Below are 21,229 nucleotides of genomic sequence, written 5' to 3'. Positions count from 1 at the left end.
TATTTATTTATAAAAATAATCATTTCATTTATTTGTATTTTTGTATTGTTTTCCAACAGCAAAATATCTGAACAAACTTAAAACAAGACAAATCTACATCACAGACAAAACTGATATTAATACTTATTTTCAGAGAACATATCTTGAATTAGGCACATTTTTTCTTAAGCAGAAATTTAATAACATCTAGTGTGGTTCATACTTAAAATAAGACAAAATGGTCACAGTTTACAATAAGGTTAATGCATTAGGTATCATGAACTGTCTAACAATGAACAATATCAATCCAGGTTCATTTAATTTCCACAGTAATACCTTTTTAACATTTCAAGTTTGTAACTTAATATTAGTGAATGTATCATTAACTAATATTAAAATAACAATAAACAATATTATTTATTCAAATTAACAATCTACTAAACTTGATTAATCAGTGCCATAAAAAATGTTGTTCATTGTTTTTGTTTTTTTTCATGATACTTAATGTTTTAACTAATGTTTATCTTGTTTTTTGGTTGTTTAGATATTTTTATTAGAAAATAAAAGAACTCTTTAAGAAAATAATTTTTGCATAGTAGGTTTAAGCATCTCTACAAATCAAGAAATGTGATACATTTGGACATTTTAACAATTTTAACCATGAAGACTGAAATGTAATTATGTGGTAGGTAATTTACCGTGCTATGTGCCATTTCCTCTCAACCATCAAGTGAACTTCCTCAATTCTGTGGTTGTTGGCATAATGCAAGCGTTTGGGAAGATGCTGCTTCAAGTATGGTTTGAAGTGCTGGTCTGGCTTTTTACACTGTAGGAGAACCAAGTTTCATGTTTGGTGAAGAAGAACATTGCATTCTGTACTGAAATTACCAGAGTACATTTTAAATTAAACCATTTAATTAATCAATATACAGTGGTCCCAAAATATATTTAGAGACTATTTGAGACTAAAGTCACATAAATAATGTAAGACTTTCCTCAGAACTAATTTCGTTTTTGGGAAATATTTTTTGCAAAGAGTTTTATCCAACTTTTGATGTTCTGCTCAACTTCACAGAGGTGTATAGTAGCAGAGTAACCACAGGTGTAGGTCATCACAATAATTATGGAGTCTTTTAATTTTGACAAACAGAAACTGTTTTCTTATAAAGAGGCTAAGTAAAGTTTAATGTAAATTTACAAAAGTATACTATTATAAAGTATTTTAGAGAAAGTCACTCACCGTAAGGTTTGCTACAATTGCTTTTGCATCATCTAGAAAGAAAAAAAATACATTTTCAATTGTTTTGATGCCTGATACTTTTAAAACAAATGAATTTCTATAAATAGTGCACTGTACTCTATTCTAATGTCCTCTCCTCACAAGTCACATGCTCTCAACACATTTTTTCTTGTAATGTGACATTGAATTAACCCAGCCCACACATCAACCAAAAAGGGAAAGTTCTTTAGGCACATGAGGTATTGCATTTTCATGAAAAATTAAGTTTTTCTAAGGACTACTGCGAATGTGTCACAAATGAAAATTTGGTTTCATGTTGGCTTACAAAAACTTAAAATGTAACAAAATTAGTATAAACAACAACAACAACAACAAAAAGGGACAAAAATATTTTCTCAGTTTGTCAGATTATTTTGATGTGGATCAACCCAGGCTGTTTGAACACTAAGAATATATTTAAAAACGCATAACAATACTGTATTTCCTGTTAACAAAATGTTGTGGTTTCTGAGATAACTAGGCCAGGACTGGCCAGAACTCTCATTCTGCTTTTTAATTACTAACATTTAGAGTTGTTTGGATTTCGGGCTCGGATTCTTCCCAGAGACCCAGGAATTAGAATGATGTCCTCAGTGTTGGACATGTAAGAGCTCAGGAACTCTGTGCGGTCACAATGAGCTTCCTCCATGCCTGAAGAAGGAAATATATATAAAATATTTTTTATCGATCTACAAATAAAATTGTATCATCATAGAAACCACAAACAAGGATTTCTAAATGTGGTACCATGGTCTCCAACCAAGATGATATTGACACAGCGGTGCAGTTTCATCTGTTTCAGGCCATTCATTAGCTGTCCAATCACCTTATCAATGTCCTTCAGTGCGCTGTCAATCTGTAGAATGAAACAACATCTGTGTAATGCTCAATGTCAAAGATATGCCAGCAACATCAACAGTCTTCAAATTTCAAATTTGCTTGAAACTAAATTTGAATTCACACACTTTGGAAAGTGAATGTAAGCAGTTTTTGCAGTGAGTCTGTATTTGGGCTGAGATTTTGTTTGCATTACTGTTACATTTGCAGCATGACCATATATGTTTATATGAGTATATATGTGACTGAAGCAGGTGTGACGAGGCCAGTCAGCTGGTCTTCTAAACTATTAGAATGTTTCCTGTAGACTCTGCTTACCTCAGTGCTGTGGGGTCCTAGTTTGTGGCCATAGGAATCCAACTGTTCAGAATGCATTGCATAAACATATGGCCTGCAAACACACAGACACCTGTTACCTTTTGACCAAAAAAATAAATAAATAAATAAAAAAAATAAAAAAATAAAGAAAATCTACAAAAAACAAACAGTGACAGTACTGCTGTAAGATCAAAGTTACTATAAGGCAAAGTATAACCTTAAAGCAAATAAAAACTAATAACATGACAGTTAAGATAACTCCATGAACCTAAAAAATAAATACATGGAGCAATATGCTTCTGTAGGCAAAGTTTCATGTCACATTCACTATAAAATACGGAGCTCTGAATTTTGTAGAGTAAAAAAAAATAATGAGGGAGTTTACGGTCATTCTGAACTTTTTTTAATTAATTTTTCAAACAATAATGAATGTTCACAAGGCATTTTGGGGGTGTTTAGTACATACAGACCTCTCCGCATCCGGAAGGTGAAGCCACTGCAACATGGTCAGAACTCTCCTTTCCAATGGAATGCCACTGTTAATGCACCACACATCAGAACTGGTACATACACATATATACTTTGTATATAGCTGAAATATATAGCAAAGTGTATATAGCTGAAATTTTCAGAAAAAGTTGTCAGCAGGGCAGTACAATTAGGCTAACCAGTTTAAGGCCTACAGAGTACATATGTATGTATGTGGTTAAGAGACTTTGAGTGTTTATAGGGTATTGAGAGACTACGGAGCAGGAAAGATTATCTCAATCAATCTCTACAGGAAACCCTTTCTCCGCTACCACCTCCACTTTTCCTGACCTCCTGTCCAGTTGTATCAACATTAGGTAAATTTATGCACTAAGTTCAGGCCTACTCAACCTATGGGCTCAGATAATAATGGAAAATTTAATTTCTTCAAGGTTTTAGGCCAAAGGAAGTAGCTCTAAAGGCACTTTGCCCTTCCACTGTGCTGATATGGTATGCAGTTGACAAGCGCCTTGCTTGTACATAGGACCTTTTATCACAAATTACTAGCAAAACAGTTCAAGCTGTCTCTGTCTAAGTCCAAGTGGAAAAGAAGCAGTCTGAAGGCCCTCTGTAAGTGCAGATGAGGGAACCATTTGTGTTTCAGTCCCAGGCAAGTCCAGGACTTGCCAGAGAGAACATCTGAACAAAAACATTCACGTGATTTCCTCCGTTTTATGAAATCTTGCAATTAACTTGCAATTTAGGCTTGAAGTACTTTTTCCAGCTATATAATTAGATTTTCATGTTCTTTTAAGAAAATTTGAGTGGTGCTTGGCTGTGCAAACTTCACATGTCATTGCTTTGTGGTTTCTAGGGTGTTGTTAGAGTTTGTTTTACTGGCACACATGCCCACCTCCAAGTCTCCATGACATTATAGTCCCTAGATATGATAAGTTCTCATTCATTATAAGTTTATGGGATTTTTTCATACATTTAAACATCCAACAGGCTAAAATCATGAAATGGCACACCTCTCCTCAACAAACCACACAATTTGAGGTACCGCTCATGTCCATAACATAAACGGTACAGACAAGTTATTTGATTACCCATGTTACAGAATTAATTTAAATATGAGCTTCAAAAAGACATTGTTTACATTTGACTTTGGATCATGTTGACTTACACTGGCCAGAAAAATGTACCAGCCTTTATTCCTTGTTTCACTGCTGTTATCCAGATCTAGAAATGGAAGGAATAAAAGTTATCAAACAAAACATGTGTTGTTCTGTGTCTTCTGTGGAAAAAAAAAAAAGGGTTTTCTTTCATATACCTAAGAAAAACAGTCCATCTCTCACTTCATATATCATATTGCTGACCTAAACAAATTGTAGGGATTACAATTCACAAATGAGAGACAATTGTTCTATGTGTTGGGTAATGTTCACAAGTGTTTTGTCAAAACTGCAGAGACGAGACTGGGTAAGTTCCATCTATGATGGCCTCATTTACCGTCACAGCTCAGTCAGTAGGGTATAGAATCCGCCAGAAGAAACAAAGTTCAGTGAAAACTGAAAATTGGTTCCAGCTTTTGGGTTAATAGCTGACAGATGTGTTGGAGATGTCCCCTTTGTTTTCATGTAGCTTGCACAAGATCTAAAAATCTCACTCATTATGAACATGATCCACTGCTTGCAGTTTCGAAATACTGTGCCACTGAGGTACTAGTTATCATCTCTTATCTCTCGCCAAGACAATGGTTCACAGTTTAAAATGGTGACATGAATATGGCTAAAGTAGTCTACATATGTACATACTGTATGTACATGAGTATCACTGGATTTCAAATTCAAAGCTAGATTTGATGTCAAGAATAGCAGACAGCACTGGCTGTCATGTGTACAAAGTCTATTATCCCTGGAAAAAGGTACATGTCAGAGACACACACACACACACACACACACACACACACACACACACACACACACATACATATAGATATTTTCCATCCAAATCAGACTCTGGTAAAACATCTAATACATAATTAAATATTACAAATTATATTGTATGTTGCTTGAAATTGTTTTATGTTTTATTTTTTTAATTTAAAAAAAAAAAAAAAAAAAAACTTACAATTTCAGCCTGTTTGTCACACAAAGAAATTATAAGGGTCCAAAATAAGTTTTATAGATTGTTTTTTATTGTTCTTATAGAACTAGGGCTGCCCCTGAAAAAAGATTTTCCTAGCCGACTAGTAGTCGTTCATTTAAGCCATTAGTCAACTAATCACACGTTTATGATATTAATTTAATTACTCTTACAATGAGAAATTACTCTTGTACAAAGAGAAAACGGTTTGAGTTTCAGGGCTGAGAAAGAATGTTATTTGTAACATTGTTCTACATTACAAATAAATACTATACCATAATAATAAGAAATTAAAACATAAATGAAGCACTTAAAGAGGTCATATGATGCAATTTAAATTTTTCCTTTCTCTTTGGAGTGTTACCAGCTCTTGGTGCATAAAGAAGTCTGGCGTTCTGACACACAGTCTGTAAGTACGTTTACATATGTAACATTAAAGGATTTGCCACTGATGATTCAAACGTTTTTACTTTTGAGCAGTGTAGAGTAACTGTTAGAGCTTGTTTATCCTTTCTCCGATCACAAATGCATACATGGTTTTATGTTTATGCAGTGCGATACACAATGCAACGTGTAAAAGACAGTATAAGTCATTATAATCAGTAATTATGTCCCCACTGGATGCAACAAATACCTTATTTTAATTGGTATTATTGGTTTTGTATCTTCGCGCTGGTGTCCTGACATTTTATCCTACCTGTCAGGCACACACGGCATCACAGTGTTAAGGGGCGTAACATTTCAATCACACGCTTGAGGCATTCGGCCAATCACAATGCACTGGATAGCTGGCCAATCAAAGCACACCTCACTTTTCAGAACGATGAGCTTTGTAAAAATAGACACGTTTCAGAAAGGCGGGGCATAGAGGAGAAACAATATAGTACATTATGTGGAAATTTTTTTTTAACCTTAAACTACATAAACACATCGCATTACACCAAATACACAAAATAATGTTCTTTTTAGCAACGTTATCTGACCCCTTTAAGCGCACACATACAATGAGCCATGGAGACACCTGAAAAAGATATGATTACATCAGAAAAAAAAAACAGCACTCTGCACACAAACTTGGAAAAGCGCCTAATACAATGGTGCACATTTATCTTAGTTAACCCTAATGTTAAAATGAGCGGCCATAGCTAACATTAGGCTACTACTCACATGTTTTAAATGATAAAACATGTTCATTGTCGATGAACGATAGACCAGCATTTACCTGTAAATTCTGGCAACCTTTTGAAGGTCATCCTTTACCCCCACTTATGATTTTCTTCTGGACATAATTATTAGCCAGACCAGAAGTGTTAACAAACATTCGGTTACTGACTGCGTCACTTCATCAAATCCTGCAGAGTTTTATTTTTTATTTTCCTGCAACTAACCAACTAATGAAAATGTAGTCGACCAAGCCTCTCCTAGTAGACTAATGTTTAGTCAAATATTATGAGGCAACCCTATATGGAACGTGAGTACATGATGGCACAATTTCATTTTTGAATGAACTATCCTTTAAAAAAGGTATTGAAGGGCAACTCACAGGTTGTCCTCCCCACCATCGATGGTTGAGCTTTTCTTTCCCACGAATGTTAAAGTTGGCATCAAAGCCAGGATCATGCATGGAGTTACCCACAATTCCATGTGACTCAGGATAAAGCCCCTAAAGCAAAGAAAAAAACAAAACAAAAGAAATATGTTCAAAGCAAATGGTTTAAGAGGCAACAGAAATAATATTATTATATAAACGTGGTGCTCCTAAGTCCGAAATGATCATCCCCCTTGTAGAATTTCAATCCTACCAGAAAAACTGTAACAAAAAATAAAATGCATTTTCCCCCTCATTTGGCAGATTCTGCAAGGGGTATTTATACTTCTAAGCAAAAATGTAACACAAAGTACGCAAACTTAATACATACTGTTGTAATTGTATACAAATTTGGGTAGGTTTTGGTGGGGTACACAGGTCTCATGTATGGTGCATGTGTTCCACATGATCCTACAAGAGAAATGAGAAATTAAGTATTTATTAGAATCAGTCAAATGCATCAGTTTAGTACAATAAATGAGGTAATTCAGCACACATGGAATACATAAACATGTTCTCTGAACAAGAATATGCCTGTATTTTACTTTGTCTGATATCCTGTGTTTACCACAGGCAAACTCAATTGCAAAATGGACTGCTGTAGACTGTTGGCTAGTGATTGGCCAGTTTTTTTTTATTTTTATGACAAGACATAAGTCTTACTGAGTTTCTCGATATTGGGGATCACCATACTTCCTCTTTTCATGTAAGATGCACGAAAGCCATCAACAGACAGCATGATGACAGGGGGCCGAACAAACCTATACATAGAAAGAAACATTAGTACACCAATTACAAACAAAATGAAATTAATATTTGTTGCTAAAAATTTGACCATATTTGTAGTGGACAGATAAGTCTTTAATTTGACTGTTCTTTTTATAACAGCCTTCAAGTCTTCCATAGGCACCATTCAAATGATTAGGTTCAAAAAGTCACACTTTATGTGCATGCATTAACATTAATTGTTATGCAAACCACCCAGTCCTCCCAGATAGTTGTTTGGTCACACAGAAGCCCATTATCCATCTTTTAACTCCACAGTGTTTGCCATCATTCAGCACTTCACAGCATAAAAAAAGAAAAAGAAAATAAAATTCCCTATCTTCTAGTATGTTAATTCCCTATCTTCTAGTATGTTAAGCACAGCTGTGACCTAAGATATAAGTGTTGTGGACTTAGTGTTGAATATAAAAAGTGGGATGGATGGGGAGCCCATTCAGTGATGTCTCTCACCCGGCTGGACACTCGTGGTTTTTAATCTCTTCACACTCTTCCTGCAACCAGGGAGCATCACCTAATACAGGGAGGAAGTCAGTCAATAAAGCACAGAGTGACATTCATACACATGCAAACACGTCTGATGTTGAAGCAATACAGTGCTCTTGCTCTACAGTTACTCACAAACATGCCAAACCCCACCTTTTTATAATTGTAGTGGTTTGTCAAAAAAGTCTTAAGAACTTGATGGGAAATTATTTAAATACTGTATCCGTGATGCACAGTTTGGATCAAAAATAACAGCTATGGATGATTGGCACTTTTAAATCAAAAAGAGTACTCCACCACAAACTATTTCTGCTAAACATTCTGCAAATTACATTAAAATTAAATGCAAGTTTGCAGAAACACTCTGAAAGCCTCCTACCTTTGCAGAGAGACCTGTAGTTGGTACAGCAGTCTCCTTTGGCCATGCAGTCTTCTGAGCAGTGACAGGCATGCTGTTCATTACGAGTTTCACCACAGCGCTCTTTACTGCACACAAAGCCCCCCGCTAAGGGCACAAAAAATGAAACAACGTTTATTGTAGACAAAACCAAAGCAATGCGACATTAAAGGAAACTGTTACAGCAGCCTTGCACAAGCAATTTGAGGGATGTCTGTCATTTAGACAAAGACAAAAAGTATAGTGGGGTCAAAAAAAAAATGCTTTATTAATTTGAGAATCATGAATTTGAGAAAACAAGACTGAAAATTTCTTAGTATTTGGTACGCCTCAAGTTTGTGGAAATCCTAATACATGTTATCAGCTTGAATTGAGAATGTTCCAATTAGCATTGTGACACAAATGTAACATGACCATCTGTTTAAATGAGACATCAATATCACAATTTCATTAGTGACCTAACAGTGCAAAATCTTAAATACTTCTAATTCATTTTACATCGTAAAGCCTCAGACTTTGTGTATCTCCAAAATGAAAGGAAAAAAATGTAATGTAGATACTGTAGGTCTTACCTGTTTTCAGGCAGTGCTCATCGAAGTCTGAGCAGCAAGTATTGTATGTTTTACACAGGTTGTCACAGCGACAGTTTGGGGGTTCACTTTCCACTAGTTCAAAGCACCTGTTTTTGCAGGAACCTGACAGGCTGTTAAAAGGGTGGTCAGAGAGAACTTCGGGGACCAGATACAGTTTAAGAAAGAGAGAAGAGAACATATAGATTAAAGAGATGTTTTAAATCTAAAAACACACCACCAAAATACAAAGTTTGCTATGCTTGTGCAAACATTCATATGTGCTCTGCCCTAAAGATTAAGACACATGTATGCAGTTCAATCATTCCCGTCTGGAACATTTCAAACATGGGTAAAGGATCTAAAATGTTCTCTGCATATCTCAATATTGACTTAGGGTAGAGCAAACCAAATATTTCTTTAATTTTCAATCACCAGCTGAGAGAGCAACAGAAAGTGAAACATTTCATTAAATGTTCCTTGCTCATTACTACTACCAATCTAGTATGTGAACTGACATGATCTCTTAATTACAAAACAAACAAACAAACAAAAACACCTAACAAAAAATAAAAAAATAAAAAATGAATGTGAATGCATTTATACTGGAACATTTAAATTATATTATGAAATTAAATTCTAGCATGAACAATGAATCATTGAATGATGGATCAAGCAAGGTCAAATGCTCTTTTGTCCAAGCTCGACTAAATTATATAAACTAGGCTGCAGAAACAGTCTTGACATGTTTAGAATCGCATCAGTTGAATTGGCCTTATGTACATAAACGGAGCAAATATACAGTGCTGTCGTCCAAGAAACACAGAAAAACCAACTCAAATCAAACTAATGTGGAACCTCTATAATTTCACATGGCTTGGAGACATGCATGCATTTAACACGTCATCATAAATATACATTTCATAAATTTCAAGACCTGTCAAACTAAATTTCTAATATTTTTTATCACATATAACAAATATTGTTATTTTCTGAATGCACATTAACTAGTTAACTATTAATCAGTAAGCTTTGTAACAAATTGTGCATACACCGAATTTAAAAAAAAGAGTTAAATCTAGGATTAGTTATGCTTAACATTTTTCATGACATTCATGCAACAGTTTGTAATTAAAATGAGGTCATAATGAATCTTTATGAAATAACTTATTTTTACTGATTAATCGAAAGGTTTCATTCTAAAAAGTTCAAAATGCTAATTAATTTTCAGCACTATAAATGGTGGTGCAACTAAGAAAAGACCAATCACAATTCACTCTACAAAATATTACAAAGATATAATCACTGTCGATTACATTTTCTATTAATTTCTATCAGATTTCTATCAATTTAAGGTGCACTCAGTAAGTTTGTAATTAAGTTTTGCTGTTTAGTAAATGCCCCAATAGAGCCAATGGTTTTGGACGTTACACTGACACCTCTTTTTTTGCTACCACTTCTCCGTTCATTCTTGATCTGTGTATCCAATATGGCAGGCCACTTATGAATAGCAGCCCACAGAAACAGCCGCAGCAGTTGTAACAACCTACAAAAAACATTCCCGTCCTTATTATACCACAACAAGAGTTGCACACTGCATGTACAATAAAGCAGATTTTTCTAGATGAAAACATATAGCGATAGAGTCCTTATAATGTCACTGAAAACCAAATTTTATTTATTTCTTCAAATGTACGTTTTTAATTAGCATACTGAATGCACATTTAGAATGAATAAACCCATATAATAAGTGGTTCGAAGTTGTAAATTCTGCCCTACAACCACCGTAGTCACGTTTGTTATAAATCAATTGCATACAGCTTAAATTTATAATTGTACAATAATGTATACATTAAGAACACATATTCTTGAATAAAAACATTCTTGTATTAAAGAAGCATAAACCTACATCCCGAGAAAGACTTATCTGATGATTCGGCCTTGCCGGAACGCCTGACCACATAAGCCTGGCACACAGAGCACCGCGAGAGAAGATATATAATGGAGAATACCTGCATACAGACACACCGTGAGAGAAGTCACATAACGGAGAATACGAAAAAGCAAATGCACCCCATTCAATCTTTGACTGAAAAAGTCAGAGGTTGCAAAAAATTTAAAAGCGCGTCAGTTCATTTTTACAAATTTATCAACATATAGGACGACAGAGAAAGTGCAATAGCATGTTTATTAGACTTTTAGCTTTTATATGTCTGCGACTAAGAGAAAAGGTTTTCAAACTGCAAAACGTATTTCTATTTCCAGCTGCCAATAAAACCACCTTATACAAGTTTTTATGAACAGTATTCTGCTAGTTATTGTAGCCTACAAATGATAACAACAATAATAATAATGATAGGAATATCAATGTCAAGGCATATCAATTACATGTGTAAATACAATAAAAAGTTGACTGCATAAACCTCATTACAAAGAGAATACATAAGCGTTACATGAACACCAAAACCATCTTACCGTACCCATTTCAGCTGCTGCATGGTTGATGTGTGTCTGGTCCCTGACTCACTGCAACACTGAGTGAGTACTCAAACTACGGCACTATATTCACGTTTACTTTACCCTCAAAACCCTCACACCAGGAAACATGAGCTAACGTCATATTTGGCAAACCTGTAACGAAATTCACCGAGACCATTTCCTTTATTAATACCCCCCAAAATACTTAAAAAATAAAGCAGACATTTTACTTACACAATAAAAATAATAAAAGGCTTTGATTTAATAAAAATAAAATAATAATAGGCTTTGAATGTTTAACAATAAGATTCCCTTACTGGTTCTCAGACTGTAGCAGTACTTGTTGCTGAATACAAATCCAAACAGACATGTTTTTATCGGGGTAGAATTGGTAAAACAGACGGCTAAACCTTCAATTACATGTCTGCTGTGTTGCAGTTAGGTCAGAAAAGATTTTAAACATTTGAAACGTAAAATACAAGTTTTAGTAAAACTAACGTTACATCGTATGGTGTATGGGACCCCGAACAATCAAGTAACTTAGATCCATGGGCGTACGCGGGAGACGTTATTATATATATATGCGTGTGTGTGTGTGTATGTGTAGGCTATATGTATATAGTAGATCAACAAAAGAACAGACGATGGTGAAGGTATTAAGTGTAATTATGTGGGTTATCCATACTACTTACATGTTTTGACATCATTGTGAAACTTCACAAAGAACCAAAAAGTGGAAACTGTTTTTTGTACGGAGACTACAGACCGCTAATACGCAAAACCTAACCACAAGAGCGGAAATAACATTTTGGCTATCTAGGAAAATAGGTCAGTATTATATTTTGGATGTTTTTTTCTTAAAGGAACAGTTGCCCTAAAATGAAAATTTTAACTCAGTCTCAAGCCTGCACGACTTTCTTTTATTAAACACAAAAGAAGAGATTTTGAAGGTTTTGGGTAACCAAACTGGTCCTCCCATTGACTTCTATAGACTAGTATTTTTTCAATACCATGGAAATCAGTGGGGACCAGCAACTGTTCGGTTATTCACATTTTTTCAAAATTATTCTTCTGTGTTTGACAGAAGAAAGAAATTGATACAGGTTTGTAACAGCTTGATACAGTAAGTAAATGACAACAGAATGTTGATTTTTGGATGAACTAGCTAGCCTATACCTTTAATAACAGGGTACTCGGTCCATTTGTTCATCTAGATTTGTTTTCTTGTATTCATAAGACAGATTGCCCTGTACCACAAGCATATAAATGTTCAAGCCATGTTCATCTGAGAAATAGCGAACAATGACATTTTTATCTATTAATCTAAATTGAGTTCTAGTTTGGAAACTAAAGCTCAAACTCATGAATATACCCTAGGAAAATTTTTTTTTTTTTTTTTTGTGCCAACAAAAACACTGATAAAAAGCTTAAACAAAATTGCTTAATGGATTTATACAATATACATAAACAAAACATCAGTGAAAAATAACTTCTTAATAAAATTCCTACAATAGAGACAAAACAAAAGCATAGGTTGAGGCTTAAAGGTGAAGCAGGTAAAAATGATTTATGGCTCAAATGAATATATTTTCAAAGGAACAGTAATGTTCACAAGATTTTTTGAGTAAACTTTTCATTTAAGCACTGACATATTACATGTTGGGTGCTATGGCAATGTCTTAATATCTTTAGAGCACTGAATAAATGGGTAAAACAAACTAAACAAAAACATCAGAAATGCTTAAAACAATGTGTATTTTAATGTTAGTTCGGACTACTTTCACTGGCTGACACCATTATCTGTCAGACAGAGATGGAGAACGAATGGAGCAGCCACTAGCCGGGCTGTTACTGAAGGCATGAGAGTCTCTGTCTTTATCTTTGTCATTACTCTCATGCTTGTGTTTGTGCTTCTTTTTCTTCTTCTTGAGCTCATGATGATGATGGTGGTGGTGGTGGTAATCTTCGGGTTTAAAAGATGTGCTCTCTTTGCTCAGTGTGGGCATGAGTGTTCCTGGCATGGACAACATGGCTTGCTGCACTGAAGATGGTTCTTTACCTATAAAAGTCAGAGTAAGTAAAGTTTATTTATATAGCACATTTATCACAGCAAAGCTGACCAGTGCTGAACAAAGTCAAAGATAAACATAAAATAAACAAAACAGATGATACAGTAAAACAATGGAACATAGATCAAATCCAATTAAAATGCCTGGGAATAAAGATATGTTTTCAACTTCATTTTAAAAGTTGTAATAGAAGGTGCAAGGCGGATGTCCAGTGGCAGTTGGTTTCAGAGACAGGGGGCCACAACTGAAAAAGCCCTATCACCCTTAGTTTTTAAGCGTGAACGAGGGACAACTAAGAGATATCTGTCAGAAGATCTTAGAGATCTGGAGGATGAAAAAGGAGTAAGATGATCTGTGAGATAAGTTAGGGCTTGACCATTAAGAGCTTTAAAAACAAATAACAAAATTTTAAATTGAATTCTAAAATAGACAGGAAGCCAATGAAGAGAGGCTAAAGTTGGTGTAATGTGATCTGTTTTCTTTCCCCTGGTCAACAGCCTTGCAGCAGCATTGTGTACCATCTGTAAGTGTGCAATGGATGACTGAGGAAGACCCAAATATAATGAATTACAGTAGTCAAGGCGGGAGGTAATAAAAGCATGAATGACTTTTCTCCAGGTCATTAAAAGTTAAAAATGATTTCAGTCTCGAGATGATCCGTAACTGATAAAAACTGTTCTTGACAACTGTATTAATTTGCTTAGTTAAGCAAAGTTCAGAGTCCAGAATGACACCAAGGTTCCTGACCTGGGAGGAGACTGAGGAAAAATGCTTGCCAAGCTCATTAATGAGACCACTTCTCAACTTTGGGGGGCCAAAGACGATTACTTCCATTTTATCTTCATTTAGTCGAGGAAAGCTATTGGACAGCCATTTCTTGATGTCCCCAAGGCAGGCCAATAAGGGTTCAATGGTATTGCCAGCTTTCAATGGTATGTACAACTGGGTATCATCAGCATATAAATAAAATGAAACATTATGTCTCCTAATAATGTCTCCCAAAGGTTGCATATATAAATTAAAAAGAAGTGACCCTAAAATGGATCCTTGAGGCACTCCACAAATAATAGGAGCAACAGATGAAGAGAACTTACCTAACTCAACAGAAAAAGACCTGTCTCTAAGATATGAATTAAACCACTGCAAAGCAATACCCCCGATACCAAACAAACATTCTAACCGGCAGAGAAGAATATTATGATCAACTGTATCAAAAGCAGCTGTAAGATCAAGAAGCAGCAGAACTGTATTTTTACCACTATCCACTGCAAGCAAAATGTCATTGAACACTTTAAGCAAAGCAGACTCAGTGCTATGATGGGCAGAGAAACCAGATTGAAGAGGTTCTGTTAATTTCGCTGCATTCAAAAAGGAAATCAGTTGTGAATATACAACTTTTTCTAAAACTTTTGATAAAAATGAAAGCTTAAAGACAGGCCGATAATTATCAAGGCAATTTTCCTCCAAACCCTGTTTCTTAAGCAAAGGTTGAACTACAGCATGCTTAAAACATTTCGGGACTACGCCAGCATTTAGGGACGAGTTAATCAATGACTGAATGGAAGTACTGATTTCAGAAAAAGCGTTAGCATTATAGATTTCACTAAACAGATGTAGTGAAGTCGTGTGACCTTTTTTTTCATTACGTCACTATCACTTGGTAGGTGGCCAATGAGCTATCGCCACTGGAGTATATAAACTTGCTGTTCATGCCTCTTGGAGTGCGTCATGGTCGAAAGCCCGCCCTCTTTTTCGTTGTTGCTATGGACTACGGAGGTATGTGTTGTATTTGGCATATAGTCTAGCTGTTCGAGCTTAGTGTGGTCCAGTGACAATTGCCGAATTTATTTGTTTAGTGTGCCGTCGGGTTACTGAGAGCTTGTGCGTGTGGGGTGCTGCTTACTCCCAGGTAAGTTTAATACTGTGTTTTGGGGCGTTGTGGGAAGTTTGGTTTATCCTAACTTAAGTTATAGCTATTTGTTCCAGTACGGTGTGTCTTCAGGACTTCCTGGAGCAGGCTAGTTGTCTGTCGCATTACAGGCTTTGTTTCACCGATGGAGTCTTTATTGCAGTGTCATTATTGCCGTGTCACTACTTTTGTCATTTGCAGTGAATCTTGGTGGGTGTGATTTGGATTGGCGTGTTCCCTATTGTCGACCTGCTGCTGTCACACTAGCCTGCTCCTTATAGGAGCCCTCAGCCCCTGTGAAGGTTTATTGTGAATTTGGTTGTTTATTTTTTTTTTCTTGCTTTGTTCAATACGACCATGTCACTTGTTAATTGTTGATTTTAAATAATTGTTGGCCAACTTTTAGCCCTAATAAAAAGGAAATACTTTTGTACGGAAGTACATGCCTCTTGCCTTTCTATGTGGAACGTATTTGTGTGCTTTATTTGGGTTGTTTTTCCCTGTTAACCTGGGGTTGCGTAGTCGCTAAAATTGAGCCCTTTGCTACACAGAGGAGGAATAGATGAATTTATACAACGAGAATAATGGCCAATATGCTTTTCCATAACTGCAGAATTCTCAGCATGGACATTAAAAACAATTGGGCAAAAAGGAGACATCTTCTATATTTACATTTTCTACAGCGACACCATTTGACAAAATAAGGTCCAGAGTGAGAGAGAAAAGTTGAAGCAATGTCGACAGAGATAAGACTGATTCATCTAGATATGTTTCTGAATTTTTTTCTGTTTCGGCTATGTGGTTGATAGTGTGTATTGTGTGTAGAAATTGTGCAGTAAATCTGTCATGCCTGGAGTTGAGGGTCTCTCCAACATGTTCAGGGGGTGGTAGATGAATGCCTGGCTGTCATGAACTGTGTCCATATCAATATCTTCCTCCTCCTGGGTGGGAAACTGATAGGAGTTGAAAAACATTACAGTATACTACATAAGATGAAGTCATATTTTCTCCATTCTTTGTAGATTTTTGTTACGGGTGCTGGTGTGTTTATCAAGGCACACAATGAAGGATATAACAAAAAGGCTTTTAATGATCCACGGGAGAGAAAAGTGCACATCCGATAGTAAATAACATTAACACTCAATCAACGTAAACCTCAACAATAGCGGACAAGGAGGAACTAAACAAACAGGGCTTTTAAACACCAGGAAAGTAATCAGAGGAGTGGAAACAGGTGGGGAGTAATCAATTAACAAAACGAGGAATGGAACATGACCAAATAGGGATAACAAAAAAGGAACAGAAAGTCCATGACTGTGACAGTTCGCCCCCTCCCGGAATGGTGCGTCCTCACACTGAAAGAGATAGTCCAGCGGAGGGAGGGTGGGGGTTCAGGAGGTGGGCGTGGGGCAGGCAAGGGGCAGGCAATGGAGAAGGAGCATGGAACCAGGTTGGAATGGATGGAGGGAGGAGCCTGGAGCAGGAGGAGCCAGATGGATTTCCAGAGGTCAGCCAGGATAGCGGCCCATGGTGGAGTCAACGGTGGGAGGAGCAATGGTGGAGGAGGAGCCGACAACACCAGGGGGCCGCCTGACGGAGACTGAGCCGATGGATGAGGAGCCCAAGATGGAGCAGAGCAGCCGCAGAGCCAGGGTGAAGCCGAGGATCCGGAGGGCCAAGGCGGAGCAGAGGGCTCAGGCGACCAAGGCGGAGGTGGGGCCCTGGAAGACCGCTGCGGAGTTGGAGTGACTGAGGATGGAGGTGGAGCCGGAGGGAAGGAGGAGCCTGACAGAGCCGAAGGGATGGAGTGATGAGGCGAAGCCAGAGGAATGGAGTCCCAAGGCGGTGGATGGTCGACGACTGACCAAGGTGGAGCCGGAGGGACGAGGGAGCCCGGTGGAGCAGGTGGGATGCTGGGCCACGGTGGAGACGAGGGAGCTAAGAGCCAAGGCGGAGCCGCTGGGTCGAAGGACCGAGGAGGAGTCCAGGGCTCGGAGGCTGGAGGTGGAGACAGGGAATCCACATGCCAAGGCAGAGCTGGAGACTGGAAGTCCTGCGGCGAACCATCACGCCCAGATGGCGCGGACTGAGGGTGAGCTGTGGGACTGACTGGCACCAGCGGAGATGAGGTCGAGGAACTGGCTGGTATAGGAGGAGATGAGAGAGGGAGGATGGGAGGGAACACAGGAGGGTCAGGGCAGGACGGAACCAGCGGCAAAACAGGAGGGTCAGGGCTGGGCGGAACCAGCGGAGAAACAGGAGGATCAGGGCTGGACGGAATCAGCGGAGTAACAGGAGGGTCAGGGATGGACGGAACCAGCGGAAGAGGAGCAGAGGAACTGACAGGTCTAGGAGGTGGGAGAGGGAGGTTGGGAGGGAACACAGAAGGGTCAGGGCTGGACGGAACCAGTGGCGAAACAGGAGGGTCAGGGCTGGGCAGAACCAGGGGAGAAACAGGAGGATCAGGGCTGGACGGAACCAGCGGAGAAACAGGAGGGTCAGGGCTGGACGGAACCAGCGGAAGAGGAGCAGAGGAACTGACAGGTCTAGGAGGCGGGAGAGGGAGGTTGGGAGGGAACACAGGAGGGTCAGGGCTGGACGGACCCAGCGGAGAAACAGGAGGATCAGGGCTGGGCGGAACCAGCGGAGAAACAGGAGGATAGGGAATTGCCTCGCCAAACCAGTCTATAAGGTCCAATAATTCCTCTCTATAATTCCCAGAAACCAAATGCAGCTCACCCTCAGTCGCAGGAATGTGAGCAGGGCTTTCCTCCATGCCCTCGATCTCCACCAATCGTCCCATGACGCACGGTGTTGCCGGCTCACACACCTGGTCAGTCGCGCTCTCGAGCTCCTGCTCCCTGTCGGTGATAGGCTCGGGCTCTGCGGCTGCGGTGGGCTCTAGCTCCGTGCAGCGGGATGGTGGCTGGCTGGTCTCTGGTTCGGGAGTGGGGCTGTAGATATCCTCTTCGGCGGTGCAGATGGTAAATCGGGATCCATTGTTCTCCAGTACCCACTCCACGAAAGCCGCGAAATCCTCTCTGGGACCGTTCGCTGGGAGGCGTGCCTTACACCGCTCGCTCAGGCCCGCATAGTAGAATGCACAGATCGAGCGGTCAGGGAAGTCCGTAAGACACGCCAGATCGTGAAATGCTTTTAATGATCCACGGGAGAGAAAAGGGCACATCCAATAGTAAATAACATTAACAATCAACGTAAACCTCAACAATAGCGGACAAGGAGGAACTAAACACACAGGGCTTTTAAACACCAGGAAAGTAATCAGAGGAGTGGAAACAGGTGGGGAGTAATCAATTAACAAAACGAGGAACGGAACATGACCAAATAGGGATAACACAAAAGGAACAGAAAGTCCATGACTGTGACAATTTTATAGCTACACGTAATTTTTTATGTAACTTACACTTAACGTAAATTTTTAGGGCTGGTACTGTAGCATGGATCTAATCTGATCTGTTTTTAATATATAATTGAACATGTATATCTACTGATGCATTTAAGGCAATCATAAAGAATGTGGTGAAGTATGTGAAGGTTTTTTTTTTTTTTTTTTGTAAGTGTTTAATATGTGTTGTATATGTTGTATCTTAATTGTGAGTTTTGTAAGGCAGCTACTGCTACTTTAGGGCCAGGTCTCTCTTGTAATAAAGATTACTGATCTCAATGGGACTATCTGGTAAAATATAGGTAAAATAAAATATATAGCCAATTGCTCACTTTGCTCTTAACAGATGCTTTAGCTCTAGGCTCCTCTTGCATAACTTGTCCAAGTTCAGGGGATGAGCCTAGTGGAGTCTCTGTCTTCCTCTTTTAAACCGCGTGGGGCCATGGCCACACCACCCATTGCTTGCTCCATGACAATATGCTCCTCCTCCACCTGAGAATGATTAATGAGAAAAATTAATTAAAATTATGCTTAACGCGCAGACAGCACTTCAGTTTTTTTTATATTACAGTGCTTGCAAAGACAGTACTGTATTAATATTTCTTAAGCATTCTGGTTTGGGTTTGTTTTAAAGGGGTCCTATTATGCTCTTTTACAAGGTCTTGATTTTGTTTTGGGGGTGTATTAGAACCGGCTCTCATACTAGGTTGTTCGAAAAATATATATGTTTCACGTATTTTACATTATTACAACACCTCTCTCCCCAGTCTGCCATTAACTGCTGGAATAGTTCCTGCATCAAATGAAGGCCCACCTTCTGAAATACGAAATTCACTGTGATTGGTTAGCTGCGCCAGTCTGTGCTGTGATTAGTTAGCTGGGCCAGTGTATGTTGTGATTGAGAGCACACGGCCCCTGGTCAGGAAATGTCATGCCCCTTATCATAGCTGCCTGCTGTGAGCTTCAATGTAAATATTGCGTCAAAATCAAATCAATTTGAGCAAGATTTAAACCCGGATGATTGTAACCACGCTAAGCTCGTCTGTCTTGGGAACACTAGAACGTCTCCGACATAGTGATAACACTCGTTGCCTTCTCTAGTGCAGCTCAGCTAGGTCTCGTCCTATTCGTCTAACTTTGTGATATCACAAATTCTGGAAAATATGCATTGTAGTCCAAACGAGTCATTCGTTGTAGTTTTTGAAAAGTGATTTCTGTTAAATAAAATATCTCCTTTTGAATTGGACTTTGAGCTTTGTAACATTGCAGATCTTTTTTATGCTCAAACAGCAACATTACAGACTAACTAAAGTTGAAAAAGTGAAAAAGCATAATAGCACCCCTTTAAACCAGCTAACACCATGTATTAAACAAATATTTGCATTTAACCTACAATGGCCACCCTTATGCAGCAAAGTGTCTATGGCTGTGTCCAAAACCACTGGCAATAGCCTTGCTGCTTTTCTGTCCAGTCAGTCAGACTGTTTCCATCACCTTATTTCTTTGCAAATTTTGAAGTATCGCAATAGAAACGTGTGATGGAAATGCCAAATTAAAAAAAAAAAAAAAATCCCTTAACTTGCATTAAAGTTTTTACGCTCGTCTGAGGTGATTTTTGACTTGTGCAAAAAAGGGTTAACGCAAATAAATATTTGCCGAATAAATTCCCCCATGCACATGAAAAGAAGTCATGTGACTGTGCCATGGGAGGCATAGCCTGACTGACCAATCTTGTTGCACAGCATCCGAAATGTTGTTATGGTCATTCTTAAATGCCCAAGCAAACTCTGTCAAAGTATTTCTGTATAATTGCCTCCCAGTCTTACACGACTACGTTCCCTAACAGCAGGCATCCAAATCTGAAAGCAATGTCCGAATTTATGGTGTTTCGTCTGCTCACTCTGAGGTACAAGTGATTTAATATATTAGAAAATGGAAGCGTAAGCGTAAGTTCTACTAGGAAGACTAAATGTCACATCACATTACAATTAAGGTCTAGCCAATCGGCTCTCAACACGATGGATATAAAAGCGCACTACTCACATCCTATTGTGTTTGCAAATACCGCCGCTGTCATTTTTGCGCAAACTGTCGTTAGGCTATTGCCTGATTTTCACTGGGTTACTTGCAGTTAAGTTCGTCTCCTGCAAGCTATTGATAGTTGACATTCCTCTCAAGATGCACATTAGATAGTTGGCTTTGCTCTGGTGTCGTGAATGTTTTTGGTCGTTAGTAGTGTTGGATGATACACAGGCTTCGGAGTTTTTTCGGCAGAGGAAGTGAAACATTGGCGGAGTTCCGAGTGCTTTCCAGTGTTGCCAGGTTTTTTCAAAACCGCCAATTGCTACTCAAAACTATCCCAATCGCGTTTCGAGAAGGGTTCCCTGAGGAGAAAAAGGAAGAAAAAAAAAAAAAATTCACATTCCAGCCGCTAAATATCACATTATTTGGGTCGCTTCAACTCGCGGACATGTAAAGCAACCCGCAGCAACAGTGCTACAATATCCCAATTCCT

At 38.3% G+C, this 21,229-nt stretch overlaps 1 protein-coding gene and 1 long non-coding RNA gene across 6 annotated transcripts; both read right to left on the bottom strand.

Annotated features, from left to right (window-relative positions):
• Window positions 1–562: 562 nt before the first annotated feature.
• On the bottom strand, window positions 563–12,170 carry LOC109085379 (ectonucleotide pyrophosphatase/phosphodiesterase family member 2-like). 5 transcript variants are annotated; one of them, XM_042735247.1, is made up of 16 exons: window positions 12,023–12,170; window positions 11,328–11,483; window positions 10,762–10,864; window positions 8,856–9,011; window positions 8,266–8,391; window positions 7,854–7,914; window positions 7,281–7,378; window positions 6,949–7,028; window positions 6,573–6,692; window positions 4,068–4,123; window positions 2,884–2,973; window positions 2,414–2,486; window positions 2,006–2,114; window positions 1,784–1,909; window positions 1,220–1,251; window positions 563–805 (listed from the first exon to the last, which is right to left on the bottom strand). In XM_042735247.1, the coding sequence occupies exons 2-16, from the start codon at window positions 11,334–11,336 to the stop codon at window positions 674–676; spliced, it is 1,371 nt and encodes a 456-aa protein (XP_042591181.1). In that variant the 5' UTR covers window positions 11,337–11,483; window positions 12,023–12,170; the 3' UTR covers window positions 563–673. The 5 variants fall into 5 exon arrangements, with proteins under 5 accessions (XP_042591181.1, XP_042591180.1, XP_042591178.1 ...); XM_042735244.1 differs by having other exon boundaries at window positions 564–805; window positions 11,333–11,483; XM_042735245.1 differs by lacking the exon at window positions 12,023–12,170 and adding an exon at window positions 11,648–11,986 and having other exon boundaries at window positions 564–805; window positions 11,333–11,483.
• A 5,699-nt stretch (window positions 12,171–17,869) lies between these two features.
• Window positions 17,870–20,911, bottom strand: LOC109085384. The gene is made up of 3 exons (XR_006156064.1): window positions 20,758–20,911; window positions 19,047–19,206; window positions 17,870–18,461 (listed from the first exon to the last, which is right to left on the bottom strand). It is a non-coding gene; the product is annotated as an uncharacterized LOC109085384 (long non-coding RNA).
• Window positions 20,912–21,229: the final 318 nt, after the last annotated feature.

The sequence above is a fragment of the Cyprinus carpio genome, chromosome B12, assembly GCF_018340385.1.
Source record: "Cyprinus carpio isolate SPL01 chromosome B12, ASM1834038v1, whole genome shotgun sequence".
Lineage (NCBI taxonomy): Eukaryota > Metazoa > Chordata > Actinopteri > Cypriniformes > Cyprinidae > Cyprinus > Cyprinus carpio.
This window is presented reverse-complemented; position numbering and strand designations above follow the sequence as displayed.

Coding starts and splice junctions, on each gene's coding strand:
- LOC109085379 (XM_042735244.1), bottom strand. Junction 4,124..6,572: donor GATGGTGGGGAGGACAACCT/GTGAGTTGCCCT, acceptor TTCCATTTCTAG/ATCTGGATAACAGCAGTGAA. Junction 2,487..2,883: donor CACCTTCCGGATGCGGAGAG/GTCTGTATGTAC, acceptor GTGTGTTTGCAG/GCCATATGTTTATGCAATGC.